The sequence below is a fragment of the Colletotrichum spaethianum genome, assembly GCF_022836535.1.
Source record: "Colletotrichum spaethianum MAFF 239500 DNA, contig01, whole genome shotgun sequence".
NCBI lineage: Eukaryota > Fungi > Ascomycota > Sordariomycetes > Glomerellales > Glomerellaceae > Colletotrichum > Colletotrichum spaethianum.
Window position 1 is genome coordinate 2,227,835 of NW_026054771.1, and position 26,628 is coordinate 2,254,462.

The window sequence follows — 26,628 nt, forward strand, 5'->3', positions numbered from 1 at the left end:
AGATGCGACAGAAGGATGCGCGTAACCTATGAAGTAATGTGGGACCCGTTTTATCTTTAAGCTCCGTGACTGGACTGGACCCGCTTTTCGCAATCTTATCAGCTTATCGCAACCGGCCGACCTTCAGCCGGCAGAAAAAAAGTCCAAATTTTTTGAGCTTTGAAGAGTTGGCGGGGAACTTTTTTTCGCGATCAAGCAGTGAAGTTGGGAGGCGATCAAAGACGGGTTTCTGCACACTCAACCTGTCAACTCGCCCAACATGCCTTCCACTTCGTCTGGGCGCATCACAAAGTCCCATAAGGGCAAGTATTCAACTCCTCACCAAAAGAACCACCGGTGGGAGTCCTTCGCTGCCAAAATCTCGAAACTCAACGCGCTCGATCCCCTGCGAAAAGTCCGCCGACACGACCTCGATGCCGAAGACCTCGAATCCACGACCTCCTACTTCCGCAATGGCCTTCAAAGATGGGGAGAACTCAACATCTCCAAGGGCTTCAACGACTTCAAGAGGCAAGCCTTGCCTGTGAGCGAGAGTCTGGCCCAGATTTTGCACTTTGAGGAGAAGATCTTCGGCTTGCTGGAGGAATCGCTGGCGAAACAAGAGAAAGAGGCATTGGAGCCGCTGCTGGAGCTCCTCACAGCGTTTGCGCATGATATCGGCACACGCTTCGAGAAGTATTATGCAAAGTCTCTGGATCTCATCATCGCCATTGCGGGCAAGCCCCAGGACGCCGACGTTATCGAATGGACTTTCGCGGCCCTTGCCTTCCTCTTCAAGTACCTATCGAGGCTCATAGTGCCTAACTTGCGGCCAACTTACGATGTCGTGGCGCCACTCCTGGGAAAGGCTCGCCATCCCCCTCACATTGCCCGTTTCGCCGCCGAAGCTATGAGCTTTCTGATCAAGAAGGCCGCTGCGCCAGCGAACCGAGAGACCGCTCTCGTCGCAATTGTCAGCCACGCAAGAGACGACCTTCGGAGCATGGTCGGTGAACGTCAATTCCAACTATACCAAGACGGTCTCATGACCATGTTCTCCGAGGCGATCAAAGGCCCTGGTCAGACCATCCACTCGACCGGCCCGGCCGTTCTTGCAGCTTTGATGAAGGCGATTCCCGAGACGGAAGCTGATCTCACACCAACTACGACATGGACTGATCTCGTTTGCGGTGTTTTGACCAGCATCACCCACCACTCCAACGACAAGGACCTCGCTCCTGTGCTTGAGGCGATGCAAGAACAAGTGCAGGAGGCTTTGAGCGATTCTAAGCCGAACAAGACATGGAAGTTTGTCCCACAAGTCAGGGTGCTTGGCACGGCCGCCGGTGTCCGACACGGATCTCGAATCAGCAACTGGACTACCCTGGTGGAGAACCTTACCGCAATGTTGGACTCGATGGCACAGCACTCTCCCGAAGCGACGGAGGATAAGCTGGGCCTTGTATGGAAACATGTGATTGTCAACGCTGCAATCGTCTGGCACCAAGCGCCGATAGATGCTTTGATTCCCTCGATCAAGGACTTCATGACTGCTCTACAGAGGGAGCGCCTCATGAGATGGTACATCCCCTTCTGTGCATACTTCTCGAACCTCGACTCTACACGTTTCCGAAGTCTTTTCCAGACCTACTTCCAAAGGTAAGTGCAATCACTTGGCAACAAAGTCTTCTCGAGCTTACACGATGCAGATTTATTGTCAGCCACTGGTCTGACGGCAACAATGAAGACATGCTGTGTGTATTCCTACCGCGTATGGTCCAAAATGGCAGTTTGCCTTCACCAGGAGGCAAGGAGACTTGCAATCTTCCGCGCAGCTGGCAGGACCAGATTGTGTCGAAGTTCGAACGTCTTGAGGCATCTCCTTTCCCTGAACGTGGGGCGTACGATAAGGACCCTCAGACATGGCGCGACAGATGTTTGCCAAAATACTCGGCGCTGCTGGACTTGCTGTTCTCTACGACCGTTCACCCCTCGGCCAACGCCAAGATCGCGGAACTTCTGCTTAGGAAGCTGAGGCTTGCGCTCAAGCCGTCCTCAACGCTGGCGTCCGACGAGGTGCATTTCAGTATCAGTCAAGGCTTCCATGCCTATCTGCGCATGAGCAAAGCAGCAGGTCCAGTGGACCCTGCGTTGAACCCGCTTCTCCGGGCTGCTTTGCCCAGATTCAGCCGCTCAGTAGGCTTTTTGGAGGCGTATCTTACTTACACCGAGGCCACAAAAAGCCAACCCTCCCTTGCGGATCGCCATAACAGTGATAGCAGCGAGGGCTCAACAGAAGAGGACCCGGTCGTTCAGGCGCTCATTGAGAACCTTTCGGCTCCTTCTCATGATCTTCGCCTTGCATCTCTGAGGATTCTCCAACAATTCGAGTCAACTCCGGACGAGCTCCAATGCCACACCCTTATGCTGGATATTGAACATACAGCCATGGACTTGTCCAGCCTCAGAAATGTTGCCATGCACCTTCGCAAGCTTGGTCAAAACTACTCACAGTTGAAAGATAATTCGTGGCTGATAAAGGCGATTCCCTCCTTCATGTTCGGCATGTTGACAATCAAGCTGTCGCCCTTGTGGGATGACACAATCACCGCACTCAAGCTTGTTGGGGAGTCCAAGAAGGGCGAGGAGGCCATCACTGCGACAGCCTTCAACTGGCTTGAAACACCCTCTCCCAGGTGGTCTGGGCCAGGTGGCCAGTCTACGCTCCAGAACCGTCAAGCGATTACCGACTTTGACTGCCGACACGTGCAACAGCTTTGGGGCATGGCTGATCATGTTGAGGAGGTGGTGAACAACGCCATCGACCTTATGCTCAAGTCATTCGACGAGCAACAGCAAACTGTTGACGCTCACGCCAGTAATGCACGTGCGCAGGCTCTGAAGGTCCTCACCGCGATGCCTCACTTGGCGGAGAAGCGTTCTCGCAAGCTTGTACCGTCGTTCCTGGCCTGGGCCGCTGCCGACGAAGACTCCTCCGACAGCCAAGAGGACGAGGAAGTCCAGGCCAAGGGCGAAGACTGGTCGCTTCAGGATCGTAAGGCGCTCATTGGCGTCTTCGCTCTTTTCATCAACCCCAAGGTGCTCTATCAGAACGAGAGAGTTTACCGCGCACTTCTCCATCTTATGGAGAATGGTGACGTAGAGGTCCAAAAGCTGGCTCTGAAAGCCATTCTTGCATGGAAGCAGGATGGTGTACGACCTTACCAGGAAAATTTGGAGTACCTCCTCGACGAGGCCAGATTCAAGAATGAAGTCACCGTTTTCCTCCAGGGAGAGTCGGCCATCAGACCCGAGCACCGGGAAGAGTTGATGCCCGTTCTCCTCAGGCTCTTGTACGGTCGAACTATCTCGAAGAAGGGCGTTGCTAGCGGCCGACATGGCCTTCAAGCTACTCGTTTGACCGTCCTGAGAAACCTCAGCGTGGAAGATACCGGCAGCTTTCTGGACATCGCCATCGGCGGTCTGAAGGGCGCTCGCGTTATCGACGAATCCGGCTTCCGCGCCACCTTGTTTGACAAGGAGATCCTCCCTCCTCGCAAGCAGCTTGGTTTCATGAACATGATGCTCCCACTAATCAACGAACTTGGCGCACATGTTGGTCCTTACGTCGAGAGACTCATTCACCCTGTGCTGTACTGTCTCATCTTTGCTTGCCGACGGCTCAAGGAGTCGGCTGCAGAACCAGATGAAGAGGCTGAAGAGACAAACGAAGCCTCACAAGAGTCTATGCTCAAAGTTATCCGTACCACAGGTCTGAAGTGCTTGATCACCCTATTCCGCAATGCACAGGACTTCAACTGGTCGCTTTACTCGGAGCCCATCGTCAACGAGGCCGTCACTCCTAGGATTGAAAAGCTTCCCATCGAGACAGCTCAGTCGGTCTCCAGCATCATGCAGCTTCTGTCAACTTGGTCTCAGCTCCCCAAGGCCGCGCTGTTCATCTCAATCAACGACCAGATCTTGCCAAAGGTCATCGAGTGTGTGTCTGTGCCTAAGGGCAAGGAGAATGTCAAGGTCTTCGCCTTGAGCATCGTCCGCAACCTTGTCAAGCTGGCGCAGGCTCCTGCTGAGGAGTCTGAGTTCAATGAGCTCATTCGGACTGAACTCCTTGATGCCAACATGGAGCTGATGCTGAAGACCATCACCACCACGCTAGAGACGCAGACCATGGGCAACGAGCTGCTTGAGGCTTGCATCGAGACCATCGTGGAGTTGTCACCTCTTGTCGAAACCTCTGCCAATGTGCACGAGACTCTCAAGATTGCCACATTCCTTCTCAACCAGCCGCCTAGAAGAGTAAACCCTAGAGCCAAGGGCAAAATTCTACTCATTCTCGAGCGCTTCATCACCATCCTTGGCTCTGAAGAGGCGGAGGAGAAGACTGCTGACATTGCTATCTTCGAGACTCTGTCTTCCCTCTTCAGTTACTTCAAGGACAGAGATAACAGACAAGCCCTGGCCCGTGTTCTTGCCGCCCTCGCAGAAAAGGACAACACACTTCAGGAAGTTGCCGAAATTTGCAGTGAACTCAATTCTTTCGCGAAGGACCGCATTGATGAGCCGGACTACGACAAGCGGCTGGTGGCATTCACTCGGATCACAAACAAGGAAACCCCCTTCACTGTCAAGCAATGGCTCCCTTTGCTTCACAACCTGATTTACTACATCCGTTCGGATGAAGAGTATGGTATTCTGGCATCGAACTCTGCAGACTGTCTGCGCAAGTTCATCAGAGAGGTGGCCTCCTGCGCTGATCAGGCTGCAAAGACCGGCTTCGAATCTCACCTGAAGACCATCCTGTTACCTTCCATCTATACTGGAGCCCGGGAGGAATCCGCCACTGTCAGGCGGGAGTACCTTAGAGTGTTCGGCTATCTTCTCTCACAAATGCCCACGTGGGAGCTTGTCGCAGACATGAAGGGGCTCTTGACTGGCGAGGTTGCCGAGGAGACGTCCGAATTGCCCTTCTTCTTCAACATCCTCAGCCCTGCAACCTCACGACAGCTGGAAGCCATCCGCATGCTCGACACTGTCAATGACAGCTCGGAGATTGGCAGCCAGAACCTCAGCCAGTTCTTCATCCCTCTTCTCGAGCACTTTATCTTTGGTCGCGCAGAGGGAAGTGATGACCAGGGCTTGGGTGCTCAAGCAACGATCACGATTGGCAACCTGGCACAGTCTCTGGATTGGAAGCACTACCGCGTCATTTTACAGAGGTACATCAGCTACGTCGAGTCCAAGCCAGACAACCAAAAGCAGGTTATTCGACTACTTGCCAAGTTCTGCGATGCCCTCATATTTGCTGTTGAACAGAAGGGCGCCGAGCCAATGCAGGTGGACAACTCAGAGATGACCTCGCCTTCCGTCAAGAGACTAGTTCTCACGATACCCACGCAAGACAAGCTCAGCAAGGATGTCAATAACCTATTCCTGCCTTCGTTGATCAAGCATCTGCACGAGAAAGATGAGTCCGAGGTCAGTTACCGTGTACCGGTCGGTGTCATCATCGTTAAGCTTCTCAAGCTTCTGCCGTCCGAAGAGATGGGCCAGAAGCTTGCTGGTGTACTCACCGACATCTGCCACATTCTGCGCAGCAAATCTTGGGATGCTCGTGAGATGGCCAGAGACACTCTCGTCCAGATTGCGTCGGTGCTGGGTCCTACTTACTTTGGGTTCATCCTGAAAGAGTTGCGTGGTGCTCTCAAGAGAGGTTACCAACTCCACGTCATGTCCTACACCCTTCACTCGATGCTTCTCAAAGTCATTCCGGAATTCCAGCAGGGCGACCTCGATTACACTCTGCGATCTATTGTCTCAATCATCATTGACGACATTTTTGGTGTTACTGGTCAAGAAAAGGACGCCGAAGGTTACATCAGCGAAATGAAGGAAGTGAAGGCAAGCAAGAGTCAGGATTCTATGGAGCTCATTGCCAAGTCAGCCTCCATCAGCCAACTCGTCGTTCTCGTCCACCCCCTGCAGTCTCTTCTCATGCAGAAGGTTGACCTCAAGCTGGTTCGCAAAATCGACACATTGTTAGCAAGAATCACCGCCGGTCTTTTGCAGAACCCTGCATCGGAAAGCCGGGACACTTTGATTTTCTGTTACGAAGTTATCCAGGAGGTCTATAAGAACCAGAAGCCCGAGGTGCAGCCAAAGATCGACTACCGTCTGAAGAAGTACCTTTACCAGAAGGGCGTCAAGAAGGATAACCACGGTACCGCCGGCAAGTACACATTCAAGCTGGTCAAGTTCGCCTTCGATATCCTGCGGTCTGTTTGGAAGAAGTACGATAGCCTGCGCACCGCAGCGAATATTGCCGGTTTTGTTCCCATTCTCGGTGACGCTATTGTGGGCGGCGAGGACGATGTTAAGACTGCGGCTTTCAGGCTTCTCACGGTCCTGGCTAAGGTTCCTTTCAATAACGACGACGATGTTCAGTTGTACAAGGTTGCGGCCAAAGAGGCGACGAAGAGCATCTCAATGTCAACTTCGACCACGACCGAGCTTTCGCAGGCTGCTCTGAAGCTGCTCTCGGTTGTCCTGCGCGAGCGCAAGGATATTCCTGTCAAGGACGCAGCAATTGACATGCTGCTAGGCAAGCTGAAGGACGATCTGACAGAGACTCTCTACCGCCACGTCACCTTCAACTTCCTCCGCTCCGTGCTTGAGCGCAAGATTGAGACTGCAGTCGTCTACGACACACTCGACTACGTAGGCACTGTCATGATCACCAACGACGACAAGGATACCCGAGACCTGGCAAGAGGAGCGTTCTTCCAATTCCTCAAGGACTACCCCCAGAGGAAGGCTCGCTGGGTGAAGCAGCTCAACTTTGTTGTCGCCAACTTGACCTACGAGCGTGAGGGCGGCCGTCTCTCCGTTATGGAGGTCGTTCATCTCCTGCTCATGAAGTCCGCGGATGATTTTGTTCAAGAGGTCATCTCAACCTGCTTCTTGCCTCTTGTCATGGTACTAGCCAACGATGACAGCGAGAAGTGCTGCCTTGCTGCGGGCGAGCTTGTCAAGGAAATGTTCCGCAAGGCCGACAAGGAGAGGACGCAGAACTTCATGACTCTTCTCCGGTCGTGGCTTGAGCAGGAGGACAACGCTGCGGTCACGAAGTTATCTCTGCAAGCCTTTGGCTTCTTCTTTGAGGCCAAGGAGCCGTCATCCAAGCACAAGAAGGAGTTGGAGCTGGTTCTCGGCAAGATTGGCGAGATTGTCGGAACCGGCGACATCCGCGTCGCTGATGAAGACCTCATCAATACCGTTCTCCATGATGTTCAAGTTCTTACGGAGAAGTACCCAGCAAGACTGCTGTCTTCTGAATCCAAGGAGCTTTGGGGAGATGTCCGCGGCTGCCTGGTTCACCCCGAGAACTCGGTCAAACTGAGCACTACCAAGGTGTTGAGCACGTTCCTCGCTGACTATGCTGGCAAATCCAACAAGTCGGGCGAAGCACTAAAGGGATCGCATGGCCTGGACCTTGAGGTTGAGGACCTCGAGGAGCTTGTCAGACTGACCCTGTACGCCCTAAGAACCCCCGAGATCGACGACGCCCTTGCCGCGGAGATCACGCAAATCCTCATCTTCCTTGGCCCCCGTCTGCCCGTCAAGGTACAGAGCGTACCGGAAGCAGAGACTCTGGGAGATCGCGATGAAACCGCAGCAGAGGAGGACAGGATCGACGAACATCGCAAGGATCTCCAGTACCTGTTCTGGAAGCTCTCCTCGATCCTGCGCAAGGATGTCCGCCCCAAGTCTACCGCCATAACGCCTAAGACAGTCGCCATGGAGGTGTTGGAGACCATTTGCCGCCGTGTGCCCCAGGAGAACCTCGAGCCCTCGTTCAAGACCATACTCTACCCGCTGCAGAACCTTACGGACCCCAACATCCCCGTACCCTTCTCGACGGACGACCTCTTCAAGACTCGGCTCGAAACGCTCAAGACAAGGGCGCAGATCCTCATGGACTCGCTGCAGAAGAAGTTTGGCACCGCCGAGTACACCAAGCAGCTACTGGCCATTAGGGAGGAGGTGCGGACACGAAGACAGCAGAGGTCGAGCAAGCGTAAGATCGAGGCCATTGCGCAACCGGAGAAGTACGGCAGGGACAAGAGAAAGAAGACGGAGAAGAAGAAGGAGAGGAAGAAGGTCAGGAGCCACGAGCACAAACAGCTCCGACAGGCGTACAAGGGGTGGTAATCATCGAGTTTGCATGGACCGGCGTTTGCGGCAAGGGAAAAAGGATGCGCAAGATTTAGAAAGGGTGTATTTGTATATAGTACAGGGGCTGACATTGCCCATTCATATGTGAGATCTATTTCCTATTGTTACAATATGCCTTGTCTTTTCGTGACCCAAGATAGTGATGTTGGGTATCCGGAACGCCGTCTTCTATGCAGTCATTCCCCGGCGAACTGAGGCCGTTGTGGTCCGATTCCCTCCCCACCACATTTTACCACAATTATTGTACAGTATTATTCGTATTCGACGCGCTCAAGCAGAACCGTCCTTCTTTGCGTCGGTGGCTTCAGCCTCTGCTGTGCCCTCATCGGGATAGAACTCGATGTCGCCGTCCTCGCCTAGTGTGCCTCTCTTCACCAGGCGTCCCTTCTCGCGCATGAGGTCCTCGACGGTGACCTTGCGATCGCCAAAGATGCCTAGGTGGTCGCTGATGACGTGGCGGTTGCGGCATGAGGGGCAGGTGATGAGGACGGAGCCGTGGTGGTAGCCCTGCTTGGAAACCTTGTGTCGGGAGCGGGTGTCGCACGGCACGCAGGTGAAGTCAAGCTGGTAGTGCGGCGAGGCCTCGAGGCGCATCTGAGCAGGCGACTTGGCCTCGGCCTCGCGCGCTGCTTTCGACTTCGGGATCGTGTGGGCAGAGCGCGTCGCGATGGTGGGTTGGAAAGGCAGTTGTTGTGGGCGCTGATTTTGGAGGGCTTGGAGGATGGGGCTGCTGCGGTTGAGTGGTGATGCGCCAGGGCGAGCTTGTCGCAGCATCGGCGTGAGTTTTGTGAAAGCTGAGCGCGAGGCCATTGTGATATGTATGAGGCGTCCGTGAGTATGAGCTGATGGCTTCGTGGTGTTTATGGTTGCGGTGGTGTTCGTCTTGAAGTCTTGGTAAAGCTAGGCTGGGCTGGTCTCGAATTGGCCTGGGAATGCCGTCATCTTTGACTCGAGAGCCCAGCATCTCAGAAGAGCAGAAAAAAAAAAGATTGAACCGAACGCCACAGGTGGCGCTGTTTCTCGGCCCACTATGCTGAAAAGACAAACGAATCAGGGTCCTAAAGTCCTACCATTCCCGGCTGATCCGTGCGTCAGCAGCTGGGATGATGGTCCGAAATGATTGGCTTTCATGGCCCGATCGCACCTTCCGCCTTGTGTAATGTGCGCGCGGACCATCCCGGCCGGGGGAGCGCAGCGCAGCCTTGCCGTCGGTTCCTCATCGAACTTGAACACTTACATACCTCTTTCTTCTGCGATGTATTGTATTAGATCCCAGCACTCCAAACCCTCCTGCCGCGGAACCCGCATTTCTTTGCGCGGCCGACCTTTTCCACGCTAGCCTGGCCGGGATTTTCTATTTCTCCCCTCGTTCCCTCTTCGCTTTTTCCGTAACATCAAGTTGCTTTCACCCATCCCGCCACACTTTCTCAGAGGGAAAGCTACCCCGCCGCCACCGACTCAGGTATTCCCGCGATAGCTTTCTCGACCTGAAACGACCACCCACCACCACCAATTTTTCCAGAGATTTTCTCGACGACATATCCCGACAGATACGCATACACATACGATGATTTCTGGCAGAGGTGGAGGAGGCACGGCCATGCGGGCCGGCCGCATTCGGCCCCCGCGCCGCCCGGGTCGGGTGAGTTGTACCCCGAGCATGAACAAACTGGGTGTTGGGTGTAATAGCAAGCTGGTGTCGTTCATACTGCCATCATGGTGGTTCAATTTGCGCCAGTGAACCCTGTTACTACTTGTCACCACATCTTCTCCTGTTCGTCCTGTTGGACCGCCATCATGTGTACCCTGCAGGCCCTTTGCCCGATTGCCGGCCGCCACTGAAGCAATGATGAGACGGAGAACACCAGTCACGGGCGGGACAACCCAATATTCAGGATGCGCGCTAACTGTTTAATAGCTCACATCCGGCATCGATACTAGCGACTTCGAGCAGTGCTGGGAGACTCTGAAGCAGGCCCTCACAGATATCCACAACCAGAACTGCAGCACTCTGTCGTTCGAGCAACTCTACCGAGCGTCCTACAAGATAGTACTTAAGAAGAAGGGAGAGATGCTTTACGAGCGGGTCAAGCAATTCGAGGAGCAATACTTCTCCGAGCACGTCATCCCCACCATCGAGCGCCTAGTTACAGCCAACCTCGTGAGCGCCGCAATGGGGGGTGCGGCCACCTCGGTCAACGAGCGGCGAAAGATGGGCGAGATTTTCCTGGGAGGCGTAAGAAAGTCTTGGGATCACCACAATACCTCCATGAACATGACGGCCGATATCCTCATGTACCTCGACCGGGGCTACACCCAGGATGCTCGCAAAGCGTCCATCTACACGGCGACCATTGGTTTGTTCCGTGATCATATCCTCCGGGCGTCTCTCAACTCGAGTGGACAATACACCGTCTTCGACATCCTCAACTCGGTCATCCTTGACCACGTCAACATGGAGCGCGATGGTGATACGATTGACCGCCACTTGCTGCGAAACATTGTTCGAATGCTCGATTCCCTTTATGAGTCCGACGAGGAAAACGAGGCGGAGAAACTGTACCTGACCGTGTTCGAGCCCGCGTATCTGCAATCCGAGCGGGAATACTACAAGCGCGAATGTGAGCGGCTACTTCGCGACGCGGACGCCGGCGCATGGCTGCGACACACTCAACGTCGACTGCAGGAGGAGAACGACCGATGTGACACCACAATCCATTATGAGACGAGAGAGAGGTCTATCAAGGTCGTCGAAGAAGAGCTCATCTCGGCGCATCTGGACGACTTCTTGAACCTCGAGGGTAGTGGCTTGAAGTCAATGGTCAATTACGACCGCGAGGAGGAGCTATCCATTCTCTACCAGCTGGTATCGCGGGTCGATTCGAAGAAGGCCTCGCTGAAGAAGATTCTATCTGCACGTGTGGTTGAACTTGGTATCGAGATTGAACAGATGTTGAAGGATACGAACTTTTCGGCCGCCTCTGCACAGGCTGACGGGGAGGAGATTGACGGTGGAGAGAAGGCCAAGACGTTGAGCTCGTCCGCTCAGCAGACGGCTGCGGCTATAAAGTGGGTGGACGACGTCCTCAAGCTCAAGGACAAGTTCGACAACCTGTGGACCAAGTGCTTCCAGGAGGACCTCATCATCCAAACTGCACTTACGAAGAGCTTCTCCGACTTCATCAACATGTTCACCAAGAGCTCCGAGTACGTCTCGCTGTTCATCGACGATAACCTTCGACGCGGTATTCGAGGCAAGACTGAGACCGAGACTGAGGCGGTGTTGGAGAAGGCTATTACCGTGATCCGCTACCTCTCGGACAAGGACCTCTTCGAGCGATACTACCAGAAGCACTTGGCAAAGCGTCTGCTCAACAACAAGTCAGAGAGTCACGACGTCGAGAAATCGATGATTTCACGGATGAAGCAAGAGCTTGGCAACCAGTTCACCGCCAAGTTCGAGGGCATGTTCAGAGATATGGAGTCGTCTGCCGAGTTGACATCAGGCTACCGGGACCATATCAAGGGCTTGGGCGACGTGTCACGCAAGCAAATCGACCTTGGTGTCAACATTCTAACGACCAACTCTTGGCCTCCTGAGATCATGGGCCGTACGTCGCAGTTCTCCGAGGGCGGCGGCTGCATCTTCCCTGAAGAGATCAAGCGTCTTCAGGAAAGCCTACTCAAGTACTACCTCACCAACCGTAGTGGCCGCAAGTTGACATGGCTCGGTTCGACCGGCAGTGCCGATGTCCGTTGCGTCTTCCCCGCCGTCCCCGGCGGAAAGGGCCCTCTGGCGCGTGAGCGTAAGTACGAGATTAATGTTCCGACTTACGGCATGGTTGTGCTCTTGCTCTTCAATGAGCTCGAGGAGGGCGAAGAGCTTTCTCTCGAGGAGATTCAAGCCAAGACCAACATCCCGCCTCAGGACCTTGCCAGGACCCTCACTTCCCTTGCCATCGTCCCCAAAGCTAGAGTGCTGGCCAAGGAACCCGCGACCAAGTCCATCAAGCCCGGCGATAAGTTCAAGTTCAACGCGTCTTTCGTCAGCAAGACTGTCCGCATCAAGGCACCCATCATCAACGCTACCAGCAAGGTCGAGGGCGACGAGGAGAGGAAACAGACCGAGGAGAAGAACAACCAGACCCGAGCTCACGTCATCGACGCCGCGCTTGTCAGAATCATGAAGTATGTGTTCCGTGCCACTCACTATCTCTGTTTCGTTCCTAACTGTAAACCCAGGCAACGCAAGGAGCTCGGCCATTCGCAGCTCATCACCGAGGTCATTGACCAGCTCAGCGGTCGCTTCAAGCCTGAGATCAGCCTCATCAAGAAGCGGATCGAAGACCTCATCGTGCGCGAGTACCTCGAGCGGGTGGAGGATGCGTCGACGCCGACGTATCGCTACCTAGCCTAAGGGCACCACTTGCAGTGTGGTACGAACGATGGATACGATTCTCATGAAACGGGTTAGAGGGGTCATTTAGGGCTGCATCAGGGAGGTTTACACGGGATTTCTTCTACCAGGCACGGCGTTTTCAGGGTGGTTTGACTGAGGACCTACACGTTGACCTCTCTTTCCTTTGCGAAAATGGGGTGGATGGTGTCTGGGAGACGGTGGGGAAGCATGCACCAAGCATTTAACATTACGTCCATCGTGTGCTTCAGACGAACAAAATCTCTTTGTGGTTCTGCAGGGCCAATAAAAGGACGAGCTTGCGACTATTTGGACTCGGCTCCTACCTTGGGGATGTGGGGACCCCCAAGGCCGGTTACGGTTGTGTCAATACTTCACTTCTTTTGCATGTACAGAATTCCAGGGGATAATGACTTTTGATGGCTCAGAAAATCTGACCCGTGTCTTTTGTGAAGCGGAACGTTGCGGTCGCAAAGCGGTCGTCTCATGCTGATCGGATTCTATGAGTTTCTATCTTGCACGTGTTCTGTTTCGGTCCAAGAGAAGGGTTCAGGTCAGCGGCGGAATGGGGAAGAGTCGTGTCCTGGCTTCTCTTGCCCATGGGGGGGGGAAACTGATTGGACTGCTATTGGAGATGAACATCACGCGTTCCAGACTCAAATGGGCAGGACTACCTCTATTGGATGCCCATGGGGCATTAAAAAAAAGAACTAAAAAAATCAAAGCTGGCCTTTCGCCCCCGAAACTCCTTCTGGAAATCCATTACAAAGATAATACATCGGCGGGTACCACCCTCTTCTCCTTCTCCTTGGGCTCGACGATGGGCTTCGCGTCGGTGATCTTGAGCCACTCCCCGTTGAAGGCGTTGATGAGCCAGTTGCTAAGTTCTGCAAAGGAGGCGCATGGTTAGTCAATGGGGTCTTGTTTGAGGAAAAAGTGTGGGGGGAAGACTCACTGTCGTAAACAATCTTGTTGGCGCCGTGAAAGTAGATGCCGTGGTCGCTGTCGGGGAAGACGTGGACGTCGTAGTTCTCGATGCCCTCGAGGTTGAGCTTGTCGAGAAGGGTGAGGGTGCTCTGGTAGTGCACGTTATCGTCTGCGACGCCGTGCATCATGAGCCAACGGACGTTGCCGGCGAGGGCGGTGACGTTGGAGATGGCCGTCTGGTCGTAGCCGGACGGGTTGAGCTGGGGCGTGCGCATGTAGCGCTCCGTGTAGATGGAGTCGTAGAAGCGCCAGTCCGTGACGGGGGCGACGGCCATGCCGTAGCTGAACGTCTGGCCGGCATCCATCTCGAGCGTCTTCAGGGTGTTGAAGCCGCCGTAGCTCCAGCCCCAGATGGCGATGCGCGAAGAGTCGACGTACTTCTTCGCGGCCCAGGCCTTGGCGGCGGCGATCTGGTCGTGGGCCTCCCAGTGGCCGAGCTTCTCGCGGACAAGTACGCGGTTCTTGCGGCCGATGAAGCCCGTGCCGCGGCCGTCAACGGTAACGACGACGTAGCCCAGCGCCGAGGCGACGTAGGACTGGAAGTCGACGGAGAACTTCTTGTGGACGCTCTGGGAACCGGGGCCGGAGTACTGCTGGAACAGCACGGGATACTTCTTCTTCTCGTTGAAGTGGGGAGGACGGCGCTCGAGGTAGTTGAGCTCGACATCGTCGACCTTGATGGTGCCGTACTTGAGGATGGGGAGCTCGTACTTCTTGGCGTTCTCGGCAAGCTCTTCGTTCTGCTCGACAACGTGCTCGTAGCTGATGGGGTTGCTGGGCGTGCTGACGACCTTTTGCCAAGGGATCTTGGGGCCCTGGTACGTCAGGAGACTGAAGCCCGCGCCGCTGGAGAAGGAGATGTCGTAGTAGCTCTCGAACTTGGTGTCCGTGAACGGCTTGAGGTCAGACCCGTTGAGGTGGACGCTGTAAACGTGGCGCTGGATGGAGGACTCCTTGGTTGAGACAAAGTACACCAAGTTGTTCTTCAAATCGACTGCGGAGGCTCCGCCTTCGACCTCCCAGTTGCCACCAGTGAGATAGACCGGCTCGGGGTTGTCCATTGGCGAGAAATACGCAATGTGGTCACCGTTGTCGTGGACCACGGTGTCGACGTAGCCGTCCTCTGGTCGTCCATTGGCAGGGTCCGCGGGAATGAACTGGGTCTCATGGGAGATCTCGAACCAGCCACCGTCGAGTTTGCCCACGTCAACGGTGTTGACTGTCTTGCCAGTACGAGCAACAACATCTACGAGCACCACCCGCATGATGTCACTCACGCGGTTGGTCTCCTTGATCAGGACCTTGTCGTTGGCCCAGAGGACCATGTTGATGAGTCGATCGTCATCCGCGAAGCCACCGTCGATATCGACTGAGAAGACATCGCCGCGCTCGACATCGTAGAAGAGAAGGTCTACGACGGGGTTGTGGCTACCAGCACGAGGGTACTTGATGCGCTTCTCATCTGGGTACGTCTCTTCACCGGGAGGCTTCTGCTTGCCCGAGGGCCTCGACACGAAGTACTGGAGGGGGTACTCCGGGACGCCCGTCTCGTTGGTCCGTAGGAAAGCAACGTACTTGCCGTCCTCGGAATACCAAGTGGCGCTGTTACCGGCAAAAACCTCCTCCTCGTAGACCCAGTCGGGAATACCATAGAAATACTCGGGTCCACCGTCCGTGGTGATCTGCGTCACCTTTTTGTCGCCATCCAGTTTTCGCAAGAAGAGGTTGTTGTCTCTGGTGAAGACAATGGCGTTGCTTTGGGGGCTCCAAGTCGCAAGCTGCACGCGGCCATCGGGGCGCTCGGGATCAAGAGCCTCGGCTGTCTGGGTCTCCACGTCAAAGATCCAGTACAGCGCGGTAAACGAGTGACGCCAGTTGTGCTGGCGGTCAGTCGAGACGAGCACCTTCTTCATGTTCTTGCTCGGCCAGACGCCGGACGGCGTCAATTGCCGGCCATTGACGTTGATCCACGGGTTCTTCATCAACGTGCGGCTCTGGACGACATTCGTCGAGACCTGGCGTTCATTCTTGCCTAACCTGACGTCCTCCACGAGGAGGTAGTCCTTGCCCCGAGCACCCTGCTCGAGCAGCAAGCCGTCCTCTCCGTTGGGTCCCTCGATCCAGCTGATCGAGTGAGATTTTGCGTACCAGAAGCCGGACATGACCTGGTCCAAGGTCACGGGCTTTCCGGACCCGCGCGATGTCGCAGAAGGGTCGTGGTCGACGGTGCTGCCATGCCTGTATGACTTGTTGGATAGAAAGACGAAGAGCGCGGCGCCCCAGGCGAAGAGGAAGGCAGCGCCGAGTATCAACAGCCCTTTCTTCAGGCCACGATCCATGCCCACGCGGCGCATCATGCCGGTCGACGTCAGGAACGGCCCCGTCTCGAGGTCGTTTGTGTCGGCCTCCTTGTAGTCATTCTCGTCATCGTCGTCGTCGGGAAGGTCGGCGTAGCCGCCGCGCGAAACAGAGGGGGCGCGGCGCCTCTGGGACGAAGAGTGGTAGCTCTTCTCATTCTGCTCGTGGAGTCGGTCGAAGACGAGGCTGGTGGTGGAAACGCTCGAGAGGGACGATTCGTGGGACATCCTGGAGTCCTCGGCGGTCAGTTGTCGGGAGGCGGCGCCTGGTGTGTCCATTGTGAGGAAGACGGGACTGATATGCAGTCCTCGTAGGATCCCTTGGGAGGGATCGTGTGCCAAGCGGATGCAACTGTCAAAGCAAAAATAAAGATGGGATCGAGACTAGGTTGATTGCGGAAGGACTTGAAACGGCATGCTGTCTCGAGGCGGCTTCAGTCCTCTTTCGGGTATGGGAGGACGCAACGACGACGACTCCCCATGGACCGGAACACAGTCACACGACGGTCGGGGGGTTTAATGGGAGGGCGGCGGCAGACGACGGACACGGAGGACAGTACGGAGGGCAAAAGAGGGGGGGGGCGGTTCGAGAATGTCGGGGAGAGTTGTGTATGAGCGAAGGTTCGTGGAAGGCGAGTCAAGGGTCGCACAAAGAATACGTAGTAGCCATGCGCAGGAAGCTCGAGCTGCGCTGCTGCTGGTTCGAGTTAGTGGCGGTCCCTCTTGGCCAAGGCGTGCCACAGCTGTGGGAGTCCCCTGAGAATCCCACGGTGCCCCCATGTTTTTCGGGTCATGGGGGCCGTTTGGGGCTATTCAAGGATGCGGAGTGCGGCAGAAGTGGGCTTGGCCCGTTTCAATTGTCACATCCCCAGCAGACGACGAAGCCTGGGGACTGCTGCAAGCATCCTCTGGTCGTCTCGTCGTGCTCAGCAATGGTTAATCGCCGCATGTCGATGGCTGGCAGCACAGTCCATTTATGGCAGGCCCGTGTCCTTCTTTTCTCTTTTCCATTCGATAATCACCAGCCGTAGAGTCGTGCAGTCCTGCCCGGCTCGGCCTATCCGCACGCTATCCGTCGGCTTCATAACCCGCCGTCAGGACCACCCTGAGAGGAAGTTCCACACACACGGACATGGACATCGGATGCCAATTGACTTTGCGAGCTACCTTTACAACATGTGAGGGACCGCATTTGACTGGTTTGGACGATATATAGTGGTCTTGCACTAGTTATTTAATTAAACACAAAAATACAGCTTTAACAGTGGTATCGAACTCCCAACCAAACATTCCAATATCCTACACATCATCACGGCAAAAACGAAACCAGCCCTCGGTCCCTCACGGCCTAGGAAGCAAGCTGCGGCGCGACCGCAGCGTCCTCGCTGATCTTCTCCACGACGCACGCCGTCCCGTACGCGCACGTCTGCGCGAACCCGCCCAGGTCCGCCGCGTCGAACCGCAGGCAGATGATGGCGTTGCCGCCGCGCTGCTTGCACTCGCTGACGACCCGGCCCAGCGCGTCGTTGCGGCAGTTGTACAGCATCGTCGTGAACCACCGCAGCTCGCCGCCCGCCAGCGACTTGATCACCATGCCGAGGCTGGCCGCGATGTTGCGCGACCGCACCGAGAGGCCGTACACGGCGCCCAACGTGCGCACCACGCGGTAGCCGGGGATGTCGAACATTGCTAGCAGTTGGGCGGTGTGTAAGTCCCCGGCGAAGCTCGCTCGTGCTAAGTTTGGGCGGATTACTCACTCGTCGTGATGACCCCGCCGGTCTCGGTGAAGCAGTGCAGGTCGGACAGCTCGGGCGGGATGTTGGCCACGTCCTCGGGCTTGACGTCGCTCTTTTTGTTCATGAAGTTCATGGTGCGAGGTTGCAAACCAGGGTCCGACGTAGAAAATCTCTCGGCGTATCTGTGTACAAGATGTGTTGAAGTCTGTAATGGACGGTGGGGTTGAGGTGGCATGCTACAACTCCCCAAGATGCGCAGAGACGCGAGCATTGCCCAGCTTTATATACAACTTCAAGCTCGAAATCAACTCGCTACTTCCGAAGCTTCGTCGCCCGTCCTCGAGACAATGAGGCCAGTAATTTAGCCCCGTGTAAGCCGGGCATCAACGGAATCGAATCCGCATCCAGTCGGCCCCACACGGCGCACGCCCGAGCTCGCCATTGGCCGCGTTTTGGGCTGAGTCGGCGGACCGTATTTCGTATCTGCATCGAAGCAGAGACATGCGACGGACCCGGGTGGGTCAGGGTAAACCCGGGTGCCTTGGCGCGTCATCGGCATGCTTTGGGTCGCATGCAAGGACCATTGGTCGGCGACTGTTTTCTCCAAGATGTTGTCAACCCTTTACTCTGTCACTGCCCAGAGCTAGTTCCTCCATGGTCAGTCGCAGGCATTTAACTTGTTGATCGAGTCCAAACACCAAAAGTTCCGACTCCAGCGCCGATATGGAGTCGTGGAAAGCATTTCAGAGAGCCTCTGTTCAATCGGCAAGACGGTTCGGACTCGACTCTTCTCGTGATATTCTTGTCCCAAGTTACAGTTGTCTGCCTGTTGCATCTGACTACCCGTCTCTCACTCGCCATTTTCTCACCTCGGCAACACAAGACAGCCGAAAAGAAACACGTAGATGAGAAGCAGAACAGAAGATCACACGTCAACGGATGGAGGCGACTAGTGACCCAGGACAAGGGGCGGTTTGCAACCCGGCACGTCGGGACACGGCGACTTTAACCGGGCCACTCTCCTCGCCAACCTCACCAGCCAGAGTTCCCGACAGCTGTCACTACCCCCAAACGTAAATATACCAGAATGCTACCTTGGAGAGCTTATTTCCCGATTCGTCCATTAGTGCAAAACAAACTACGCAGCCAAATGCAGGAGATCAGGCACCTCGCCGAGGCCGAGCACTTTCCAACCCCGAAGTCGAACTTTCTCGGAGCGTAGCCGCCGTTGTAGATTAAGCCTACATCCGACTTTCCCGAACCCACGACGATGAAATCGCCCGACGCAAAAGGTGACAATGTCGAGTAGATATAATGACCACGCCGCCTTCATTCTCCCTGACAAGCCACCTTCTTCCGTGACCCGTCCCCCGCTGACCCAATATCCAAGATGTTCTCCCACGCCGCCCTCCTGCTCCTCGCCCCAGCCGCCCTCGCAGCATCCACGCTGAACTGCCGCGCAGCAGCCATCCGATGCCCCATCGTCTTCGACGGCCGCGTCCCCGCCACCGCGGCCCCCAGGACTTTAACTTGGCCTCCGGCGGCGGCTGGAATCCCTACAACCCGGACTACGTCAAGGGCGCGGGCCTGCTCTGGTCCGACATCATCTTACTGCCCCAGGCCGCGCCGCCCTCGCGCTTCGACTCCGGCGACAACAAGCGCCCCCTCGAGGTGACCATCTCCGACAAGAGCATCTTCATGAACCAGCGCGGCTTCCGGCGCGCCGGGCTGCAGTTCGCAAAGGACGCTAACACCGGCAGTCCTGCCGCCACGGGGGTCAAGACACTGCATTTCAGCGTGAGGCAGGATGCGGCGAGGCCGTTGAACCTGACGCATGAATATCTCGTAAGTCACTGTCCTGCGGAGGGCGGTGAGGCGGTCTTTGAAGAATACTGAGTGCTGCGAAATCAGAACGTGTGGCATGAGACGGCCGCGTACGACGCGAATCAGTTCAACTTCCAGACGGGCACCATCATCGGCCAGACGGGGCTGCCAAAGAACACCTTCAAGCTGCTGGACCGGAACAACCAGCTCGTCTGGTCGACGCCCATGGCGACGGATGGCTCGTGGCAGAACTTTGCCCTGACGTTGGACTTTTCCGCAAAGTAAGCCCCCTGTTTGTTTGTTTTTGGTTCCGTCTACTGCTGCGAAAGGGCTTCGGACTAACACATTGTAGTACCATCCAAGTCTGGTACTCTGCGGGAGACGCGGCGCTCGTCAAGCAGGGCGGCGCCACCTCAGCCAACCTCGCCGGCAACGGGCAGTACCAGATTGGGATTTTGAAGAAACCGACGGGCACTAGCGACGTGGTGAACTCGGGGTATCAGTCGAGCAACTTGAACGAGGGCCAGATTTACGGGGGCATCTTCATTGAAGACAGCGCCAATGGGTGTGTGTCTACTTGAGGCTTGAGCCGGGCTCGTCTATGATGTTCTGTGTCTATGTCATACTTCTTAGTCTAGGTTGTTCGTCAACAGACTTCTTAAGCATCCAATTCGGCGATGGTATGTCCGGAGTGAGCATACATGAGCCTCATTTCTGCACATCAACAGCAGTGAAGCTCGCTCTCAGAGGCGCAACGCTGATGACGCCATTGAGCGACGCCCACAAGTCCTCACCCTCGGGACTCTCCTCGGCCTGGCGCTTGATATCGGCCAGCTGCGGCGCCCACCGGAACTGGTAAGTGCGTGAAGTCGCTAGCTTCTCAGGATCGGCGGGCGCGGGGCTGAAGAGCCCTCCCGTGACCCATCGGCCGTGTGCCGTGGTCGTCAGTCTCACCGGCCGATCTGCAATGTCGGCGACCATGGGGACGTTGACGCTGTACACCTCCACGTCGGGATGCCAGTCCCGGGCAAGATCCTCAATCAGCCCAACGGCGCGATCACATGCCGCCCGGATGACTTCATCAGGTTGCACTTCCTTGCTGCCGAAGCTAAGAGCCACTGCCCTCCTCCCACACTGCGCAGCCTCCATTGCGCCGCCAACGGTGCCGCTGCTCAAGGCGTACACGGTGCTCGCATTGCGGCCGTGATTGGGGCCCGACACGACCAGGTCAAAGTCGTCGGGCTTGAACCCCGTGTGGAACAGCCCTATTTGGGTGCAGCTGGCAGGGAGGCCGTCTACGACAAGCCAGCGGTGGGTACGGTCCTCGGTCTCGTCGCAGCCGGGGACGTTGCACGTCTTGTCAGCAAAGGACGCCGGGCATCTACTGGCGGCGGTCAAGGTCTTGCCAACTGCATGGGCCTTGCCGATCCAAGACAACGGACGGTCAGGAAGCACAACGACCGTTGTGTGGCCAGCCTCGTTCAGGGCGTTGACGAAGGGAGCGAAGTAGGGCGAGACGGACGACGGGGGCCCGTCATCGTTGACTAACTACGGTGGAGACGCATCAGTATGTCGTTGCACTGCGTCATGATGCGCGTTGGGGGAGAGCGCGGCGGGAGGTAAAAGTATTTACCAAGAGCCGCATTATTCGCAAGTCGGCGAGTTCCTGGTGGGGGAATCGTGTCTTGCCGAGGGCCAGGCAACAAGATAGTTGGCAGTTCGACGCTGCCAAGTGCTCAGGCCTAGGTCCGCCCCGAGCAGGCTGAGCCGCAGCAGAGACAGTTTACCAAAGGTTCGAGAAGGCGGCCGAGAAAAGCCAAGAATCAGGCTGCCGGATGGGTTCCGCGGACGGAGGATGGGTGGTGGGTGCAGACGAGAGTTTGCGGGACCGACTGTAGCTGGGCGAAGGATGACGCGCTCGGTCACTCGAAGAGGAATAGAGGGTTGCTTATGAATGGAAAGGCAGGCGGTCCGATGTTATGACTCCGACGTTGTCGTGGAGTTGCTCTTATCTGTGGTATGGTAAAGCGGTGTTGACTTTGTCCGACCAAGGTGTGAATCATTGTTTGGTGTCCTCGACCCGCCGACAACGGCGTCGTCGTCGAATCGGATGGACCCACGAACAGGATCGAGGCGAAATGTGCAAAAAAGGGCCATTTGAGGTGGAATAATGCCTCAGTTCGGATCGTGGGCCACACAAGGCCTAAGAAAGTTGAGACGAGGCATCCCGTGTCGACGGTGCGCCTTGCGGTTTGCCCATTGCTTCCGGCAGATTTGGGCCGCTATTCGCTCGCCCTGCCTCGGATTGCCTACGAAATGGTGTGCGCGAACCAGAGAGGAGGGGGTGGCATGGTATGGTAGGAGGAAGGATGGAGTGGGATGAGAGAGGGGTGAGCAAAGACAGTGAGGAGACAGTGAGGAGAAGAAGGGACGAGGAAACAGCCCCGCGTAAGCCGTCGACTGCCGCCCTATATCGGAGCCCATCCCAGCGCCCACTCTGCTCTGTAACTCACCGAGACGCACTGGTCTCCTGCTTGTGGTTGGCTCACTCAGGGCACTAAGACCCCTGGCGGAAAGCACCGCGCAGCACGTTGGCCACGTCCAAGCTTCCGTCTCGACCACTCGCCCTCATCGTGCTTCAACCCACATGCAATTGTGTGCGACACACACTCGCACCAAGCAACGGCACCAACGAGGCTCCCGGCTTAGAGACACAGGCACACAGGCACACATAAGATGTCTGCTCCCCTTGATACCACGCCCGTCGAGCCATCGGGCCACGCTTTCTTCGCCACCTACCGGGCAAAATCTATAAACACAGCCTCTATATCGGATTTGATAGTCCGCCAGTCACACTGACACTGATATTGGGTGGGCATGGCATACAGCTTCAACGCCAACACAAACAACCCCTTCTCCTGGGCCGGGCAAACGGCCGACGACCCTTTCGACCAGAAATGGCTTCCAAACACTAATCTGTCGGCTCAGCCCATCGGGGGTGCCGGCCTCCTCAGCACTGACACCCCAAGGAACGACGCGTCCCTCATCAAGTAGGTTTCGACCATAGAAACTCTAGTCGCAACATGGACTGACAAGCACAGGGACTTCAATGATGAACTTTCGGGTCAAGACACCCAAGAAGACCTTCTTGGCCAGTCGTCATGGCTGCTTGTCAACGGAGCGCCGGGCGACCATACAGAACTACCGTTCGACCTCGTCATTGATAACGGAATCGACCTGGATGCAGCCAGACCCGTCTCCTACGACATCGCTCGGACGAGCAGTCAGGCAAGCTCTACGGGAATAGACGAAGAGTCTGTCGGTTTCAGCAACGCCGAGGACGTGTGTGATATTGGCTTTAGTGCTGGCTATGGCGACGGCTTTTTGAACGGCATCGGCAGCCCAGGCACAAGCCTCTCTGATGTTATCCTGTCGACGAACCCCTCCTTGGAGAGCAGTCCTGTTTCTCCACGATGCCCGTTTCTCAGCATGCAGGCAGGAAATGCCGGGCGTGGTGCCTCTCCAAGGACCGCAACTAGCGCCCCTCAGCCAGCCATCGTCGATGCCAACAGCAGTTTCCCAGGCATTGGCTCCGCAAGTACGCCCAGAAGTGTTCCGAGACAGAATGTTAGTGAGTTGTCAATGGGACTGGCAAACCAAAGCCTATACCAGGCGAGCGATTCCAGTCCTTCTTCCGAGTTCTTTGAGCGATGGAGTTTGCGTGCCGGCGGCGATGCGATGGAATCTCTCGATGTGGCCATGTGGGATGACTCGTCCCTCTCGGAGAGTTTCGTTCCATATCCCCAGAGCCAGCTGGGACCCTCCTTCGTCATTGTCCCTCCCGAGGCTCCCGACGTGACGATGAGGGACTTGAACGACTTCACAATGTCTGAGACTAACAGGTCCCCCGAAACACATCCCACCGGCTACTATCTCTCGGCAAGCTACGCGCCCACCCAACTGACGGAACCTCGTAGTGTTCCCAGTATGGCGATTCCACAGGCCTCTGCAGCGAACACCACGAGTCGCCTCGTGGTTCCACCCCGCCGGCGTCGTCGGACGTCAGACCCGGTCCGTACGAGCGCTCTCGCGAGGGCGCACGCATCAGCTGCTCGACTGCAACCGATGACAAGCGGCACGGACTATGTGTCGCCTCGAGGAAGCCCCGCTCAGAACGCCAGAGCGCAATTTTCCTCGCCAGTAGAGAGTTCTCGGTTTCAGCGGGTACCTCCGGCCGAGCCAACGAGGAATTCAGGGGTCACGCTACCCATGCCTATTGCCTCTCGGCCCAGAAGGTTAAGCAACACGGGCCAATCTCCCGAAAGTCAGATCGTGGTGGGTCGGCCTAGTCGGCCGGGACCTGTGCGTGGACGCCGACATGGGCCGATGGACCCGGTCTCCCGCGGCCAGGCCAAGGAGACACGAAATAGGAAGATGGTCTGCATTCGATGCAAGCATTCTAAACAGAAGGTATATGATCAAACTTGGTATGGATGAGTACACTGGCTAAAATACACTCAGTGCAAGCGGGTCGACGATTCCCTGGACGGTTCTTGCATCGGCTGCGACAGACACGGCGGCTCTCAAAGATGGCCGGGACCATGCGTAAGGGCTCACTTTGAGGATCTCGTCCTCTCCGGCTCCTGTAACTACGTCTGTAAGTAGTAGAGTCCACTTCTTGGTTACGATCCGCTAACCTTCCTCCAGCCTCGCGTGCCATCATTTATCCGACACTCAACAATGCCACGCGCATCCGCAAGGAGCTTCCCAAACAGATCCATTTTGACGAGCTTTTGGCGAGATTGGATCGCGCTCGCCGCCAGTTCAACTTCAAAGTCTACCAAGATGGGCGGCCTCTTTACGTGCTCGACCTTGACTCCTGCCACGAGTATCTACAGGGCCTTCGACAGCACATGGATGCTACTGAGTACAGTTTTCCAACCTTTATTGACAAGGATATCTTGCGAACAGATACAAGGAACGACGATTGGGAACGGTGCATGACACAAACGACGACGCCATGGGGAGACTGGCTTTCTCTGCTTTGCGATGTTAACAACATGCCCAGCTGCGCCAGCTTCTCCTACGTATCTAAGCCCTACTACCCCGCACCAGGGGCAGCCATGGAGCAGCCCATCAATGTCGAAGATCCCAATGAAGCGGACAATCTCATACTTGCAGCCCAGCTCTCGCGGATCATGTGCCGCAAGCTCGAGGTCAAGGCTTACCAGCACCTGCAGCGCCTTCTGCACGAGTCGGGGACGATGGAGGACGACAAGATCTTGCCGTTCCTGCAGAGCCTAGGCCGCGTCCTCTTGACACTGCGTTGGCGGCTATCCTGGTGGACTGCGACTCGCGAAGTCTTTGGCACCGGCGACCACAACGACGAGGCCGAGCGGCAACGAGTCGAGTTGCGGGTTCATTCCTTGTGCCGAGTGCTGTATTTCTACTACTGCTGCGTCCGCAGACGGCTCCCGGTATGGACCAACATCAACACGCCGAGCGGCATTCACTCAAGGTATCCGGACACGGAGAAGGAAGTCTGGGATAACTTCCCCGGCAACGAGAGCGTCGAGGGGTTCGGGGAGTGGATGGGCCGGGGTAGACAGCTCATCATCGAGGCTGGGGTTGTGAGCCGGCTGAGGTCGATGGGACTGGCGGCGTAACTTTTCGGTTTTCGCTTCTTTAATTAGGCCAGTCTCACATCGACTGCCGTGAGATTGGTGGCCTTACAGCTGCCTTTGGGTTAGGCCGTTTCATTGTTTCTTATTCTGCCTCGACTTTTCATGCCTTCGTACATCTGTATTCGCTTGGGGCGTACATGGGAGTGGGTGCTCTGTTTTTCTTCTGGGCGAGATTGGCGTTGGCGGCTTTTGGGACACCAATGTTCTGGGTGGGAAACAGCACACTCACTTGTTGCAATGGCGAGTTCAGGGCGTCATAATGAATGTATTTTTTGCACGAGATACCACCACACCTTAGAAGGACTGCACCTTGGGGCGGGGCGTCGGTCGTTTCTAGTTCATACATTATGCACGACTAAGGCGTGTCTTTTCAACTGAGCCAACATTTTTCGCGGGATTCGTGTGTGTGAGGTCAAGATAACGATTTGGACCAAGTGCCAGGCTTCAAACATCGCCCGAGACACGACACGTGCCAGGCAACAAACAGCCTCGAACTGTTTCCGGGGCATGTCGCTTGCCGTCAAGTCGACCTTGATTGCATTCATGTCTAGCTCGAGGTCAACTCGGCGTAGCAGCAATTTTTGGCCGGCAACGAGCAGCAGTCTCTGTTCTTTCATCAATGCCAGAGACGACACAACTTTCCCATATTTTCAAGTCCAAGAAAGCATGGACATTGCTCGCATCCCCACCAGACCGCAACTGATCATCCACGAACCAGCCCCGAAGCCGTCTAGCCTAGCACAAGTGTATGCATCTCTGCCCCCCTTGCTCAGAGTTCCCAAGCTTTTTAGCTTGCTTTGCAAGAAAGGATTTGGAGACCTGACAGAGGGGGGGAGGGACCCTGCAAAACCCTGTCAGCCCGTTCTGAATTCGAACACCTCCCCCTCCCCCCAGCCATTCTCATTTTTGCCCGACCGTCTTCGAGCAGAGTACGTATCTCGTCGTACTTTTTTTTCCTTCCACAGTTAGGCTACGAAGTTTGCGTGGGATAGTCAGGTTGGAAGAAAACAGACAGAGCATCAGAAAGTGAGCAAAACCAGCGGTGTACGAAGCAAAGAGAGAACTTGTCCCAGCGCGATTGGCCGAACCAAACAAGTCCTCTGGCCAGGACCTCGCGTCTTGCTCCTCTGCTCCTCAGTCCAGTCCAGACCCGATCCCCATCAGACGACAGATTCCCACATTCCGCCGCTCCCCGCCCACTCAGAAGCCCAACCGCAGAAGGACGGGGGCCTGAAAAACCTCCCATTTGCCCAACTGTGGACGATACAGAACGATTGCTTGCATGTGCATTGCTTGCATCCTGTTTTCCCACGCGAAAGAGGGAACGGGGGGGTTCCAAAATACAAATACAATTGAAAAAAAAAAAAAACCTGCTAAAAAAATCCAAAAGC

At 55.9% G+C, this 26,628-nt stretch overlaps 9 protein-coding genes across 9 annotated transcripts; 6 read left to right on the forward strand and 3 right to left on the reverse strand.

Moving 5' to 3' along the window:
• Positions 1 to 259: 259 nt before the first annotated feature.
• On the forward strand, positions 260 to 3,400 carry ColSpa_00604 (U3 small nucleolar RNA-associated protein 20; the record flags this gene model as incomplete). Its single annotated transcript, XM_049266816.1, has 3 exons — positions 260 to 1,638; positions 1,689 to 3,332; positions 3,358 to 3,400. The coding sequence occupies 3 exons, from the start codon at positions 260 to 262 to the stop codon at positions 3,398 to 3,400; spliced, it is 3,066 nt and encodes a 1,021-aa protein (XP_049122773.1).
• A 326-nt stretch (positions 3,401 to 3,726) lies between these two features.
• On the forward strand, positions 3,727 to 8,208 carry ColSpa_00605 (U3 small nucleolar RNA-associated protein 21; the record flags this gene model as incomplete). Its single annotated transcript, XM_049266817.1, has 1 exon — positions 3,727 to 8,208. One exon carries the CDS (start codon positions 3,727 to 3,729, stop codon positions 8,206 to 8,208), a length of 4,482 nt encoding a protein of 1,493 aa, XP_049122774.1.
• A 294-nt stretch (positions 8,209 to 8,502) lies between these two features.
• Positions 8,503 to 9,042, reverse strand: ColSpa_00606 (uncharacterized protein; the record flags this gene model as incomplete). Its single annotated transcript, XM_049266818.1, has 1 exon — positions 8,503 to 9,042. The coding sequence occupies one exon, from the start codon at positions 9,040 to 9,042 to the stop codon at positions 8,503 to 8,505; it is 540 nt and encodes a 179-aa protein (XP_049122775.1).
• Positions 9,043 to 9,799: 757 nt separating this feature from the next.
• On the forward strand, positions 9,800 to 12,649 carry ColSpa_00607 (cullin-3; the record flags this gene model as incomplete). The annotated part of the gene is made up of 2 exons (XM_049266819.1): positions 9,800 to 9,874; positions 10,151 to 12,649. 2 exons carry the CDS (start codon positions 9,800 to 9,802, stop codon positions 12,647 to 12,649), a joined length of 2,574 nt encoding a protein of 857 aa, XP_049122776.1.
• Positions 12,650 to 13,411: 762 nt separating this feature from the next.
• Positions 13,412 to 16,272, reverse strand: ColSpa_00608 (putative DNA glycosylase; the record flags this gene model as incomplete). Its single annotated transcript, XM_049266820.1, has 2 exons — positions 13,412 to 13,536; positions 13,605 to 16,272. 2 exons carry the CDS (start codon positions 16,270 to 16,272, stop codon positions 13,412 to 13,414), a joined length of 2,793 nt encoding a protein of 930 aa, XP_049122777.1.
• Positions 16,273 to 17,341: 1,069 nt separating this feature from the next.
• Positions 17,342 to 17,862, reverse strand: ColSpa_00609 (UPF0157 protein; the record flags this gene model as incomplete). The annotated part of the gene is made up of 2 exons (XM_049266821.1): positions 17,342 to 17,727; positions 17,751 to 17,862. The coding sequence occupies 2 exons, from the start codon at positions 17,860 to 17,862 to the stop codon at positions 17,342 to 17,344; spliced, it is 498 nt and encodes a 165-aa protein (XP_049122778.1).
• A 1,257-nt stretch (positions 17,863 to 19,119) lies between these two features.
• ColSpa_00610 (uncharacterized protein) lies at positions 19,120 to 21,101 on the forward strand (the record flags this gene model as incomplete). The annotated part of the gene is made up of 6 exons (XM_049266822.1): positions 19,120 to 19,227; positions 19,251 to 19,574; positions 19,641 to 19,834; positions 19,906 to 20,118; positions 20,282 to 20,408; positions 20,430 to 21,101. 6 exons carry the CDS (start codon positions 19,120 to 19,122, stop codon positions 21,099 to 21,101), a joined length of 1,638 nt encoding a protein of 545 aa, XP_049122779.1.
• A 1,329-nt stretch (positions 21,102 to 22,430) lies between these two features.
• On the forward strand, positions 22,431 to 23,902 carry ColSpa_00611 (uncharacterized protein; the record flags this gene model as incomplete). Its single annotated transcript, XM_049266823.1, has 4 exons — positions 22,431 to 22,603; positions 22,655 to 23,180; positions 23,226 to 23,440; positions 23,566 to 23,902. 4 exons carry the CDS (start codon positions 22,431 to 22,433, stop codon positions 23,900 to 23,902), a joined length of 1,251 nt encoding a protein of 416 aa, XP_049122780.1.
• Positions 23,903 to 24,142: 240 nt separating this feature from the next.
• On the forward strand, positions 24,143 to 25,219 carry ColSpa_00612 (uncharacterized protein; the record flags this gene model as incomplete). Its single annotated transcript, XM_049266824.1, has 2 exons — positions 24,143 to 24,158; positions 24,261 to 25,219. The coding sequence occupies 2 exons, from the start codon at positions 24,143 to 24,145 to the stop codon at positions 25,217 to 25,219; spliced, it is 975 nt and encodes a 324-aa protein (XP_049122781.1).
• Between the last annotated feature and the right edge of the window lie 1,409 nt (positions 25,220 to 26,628).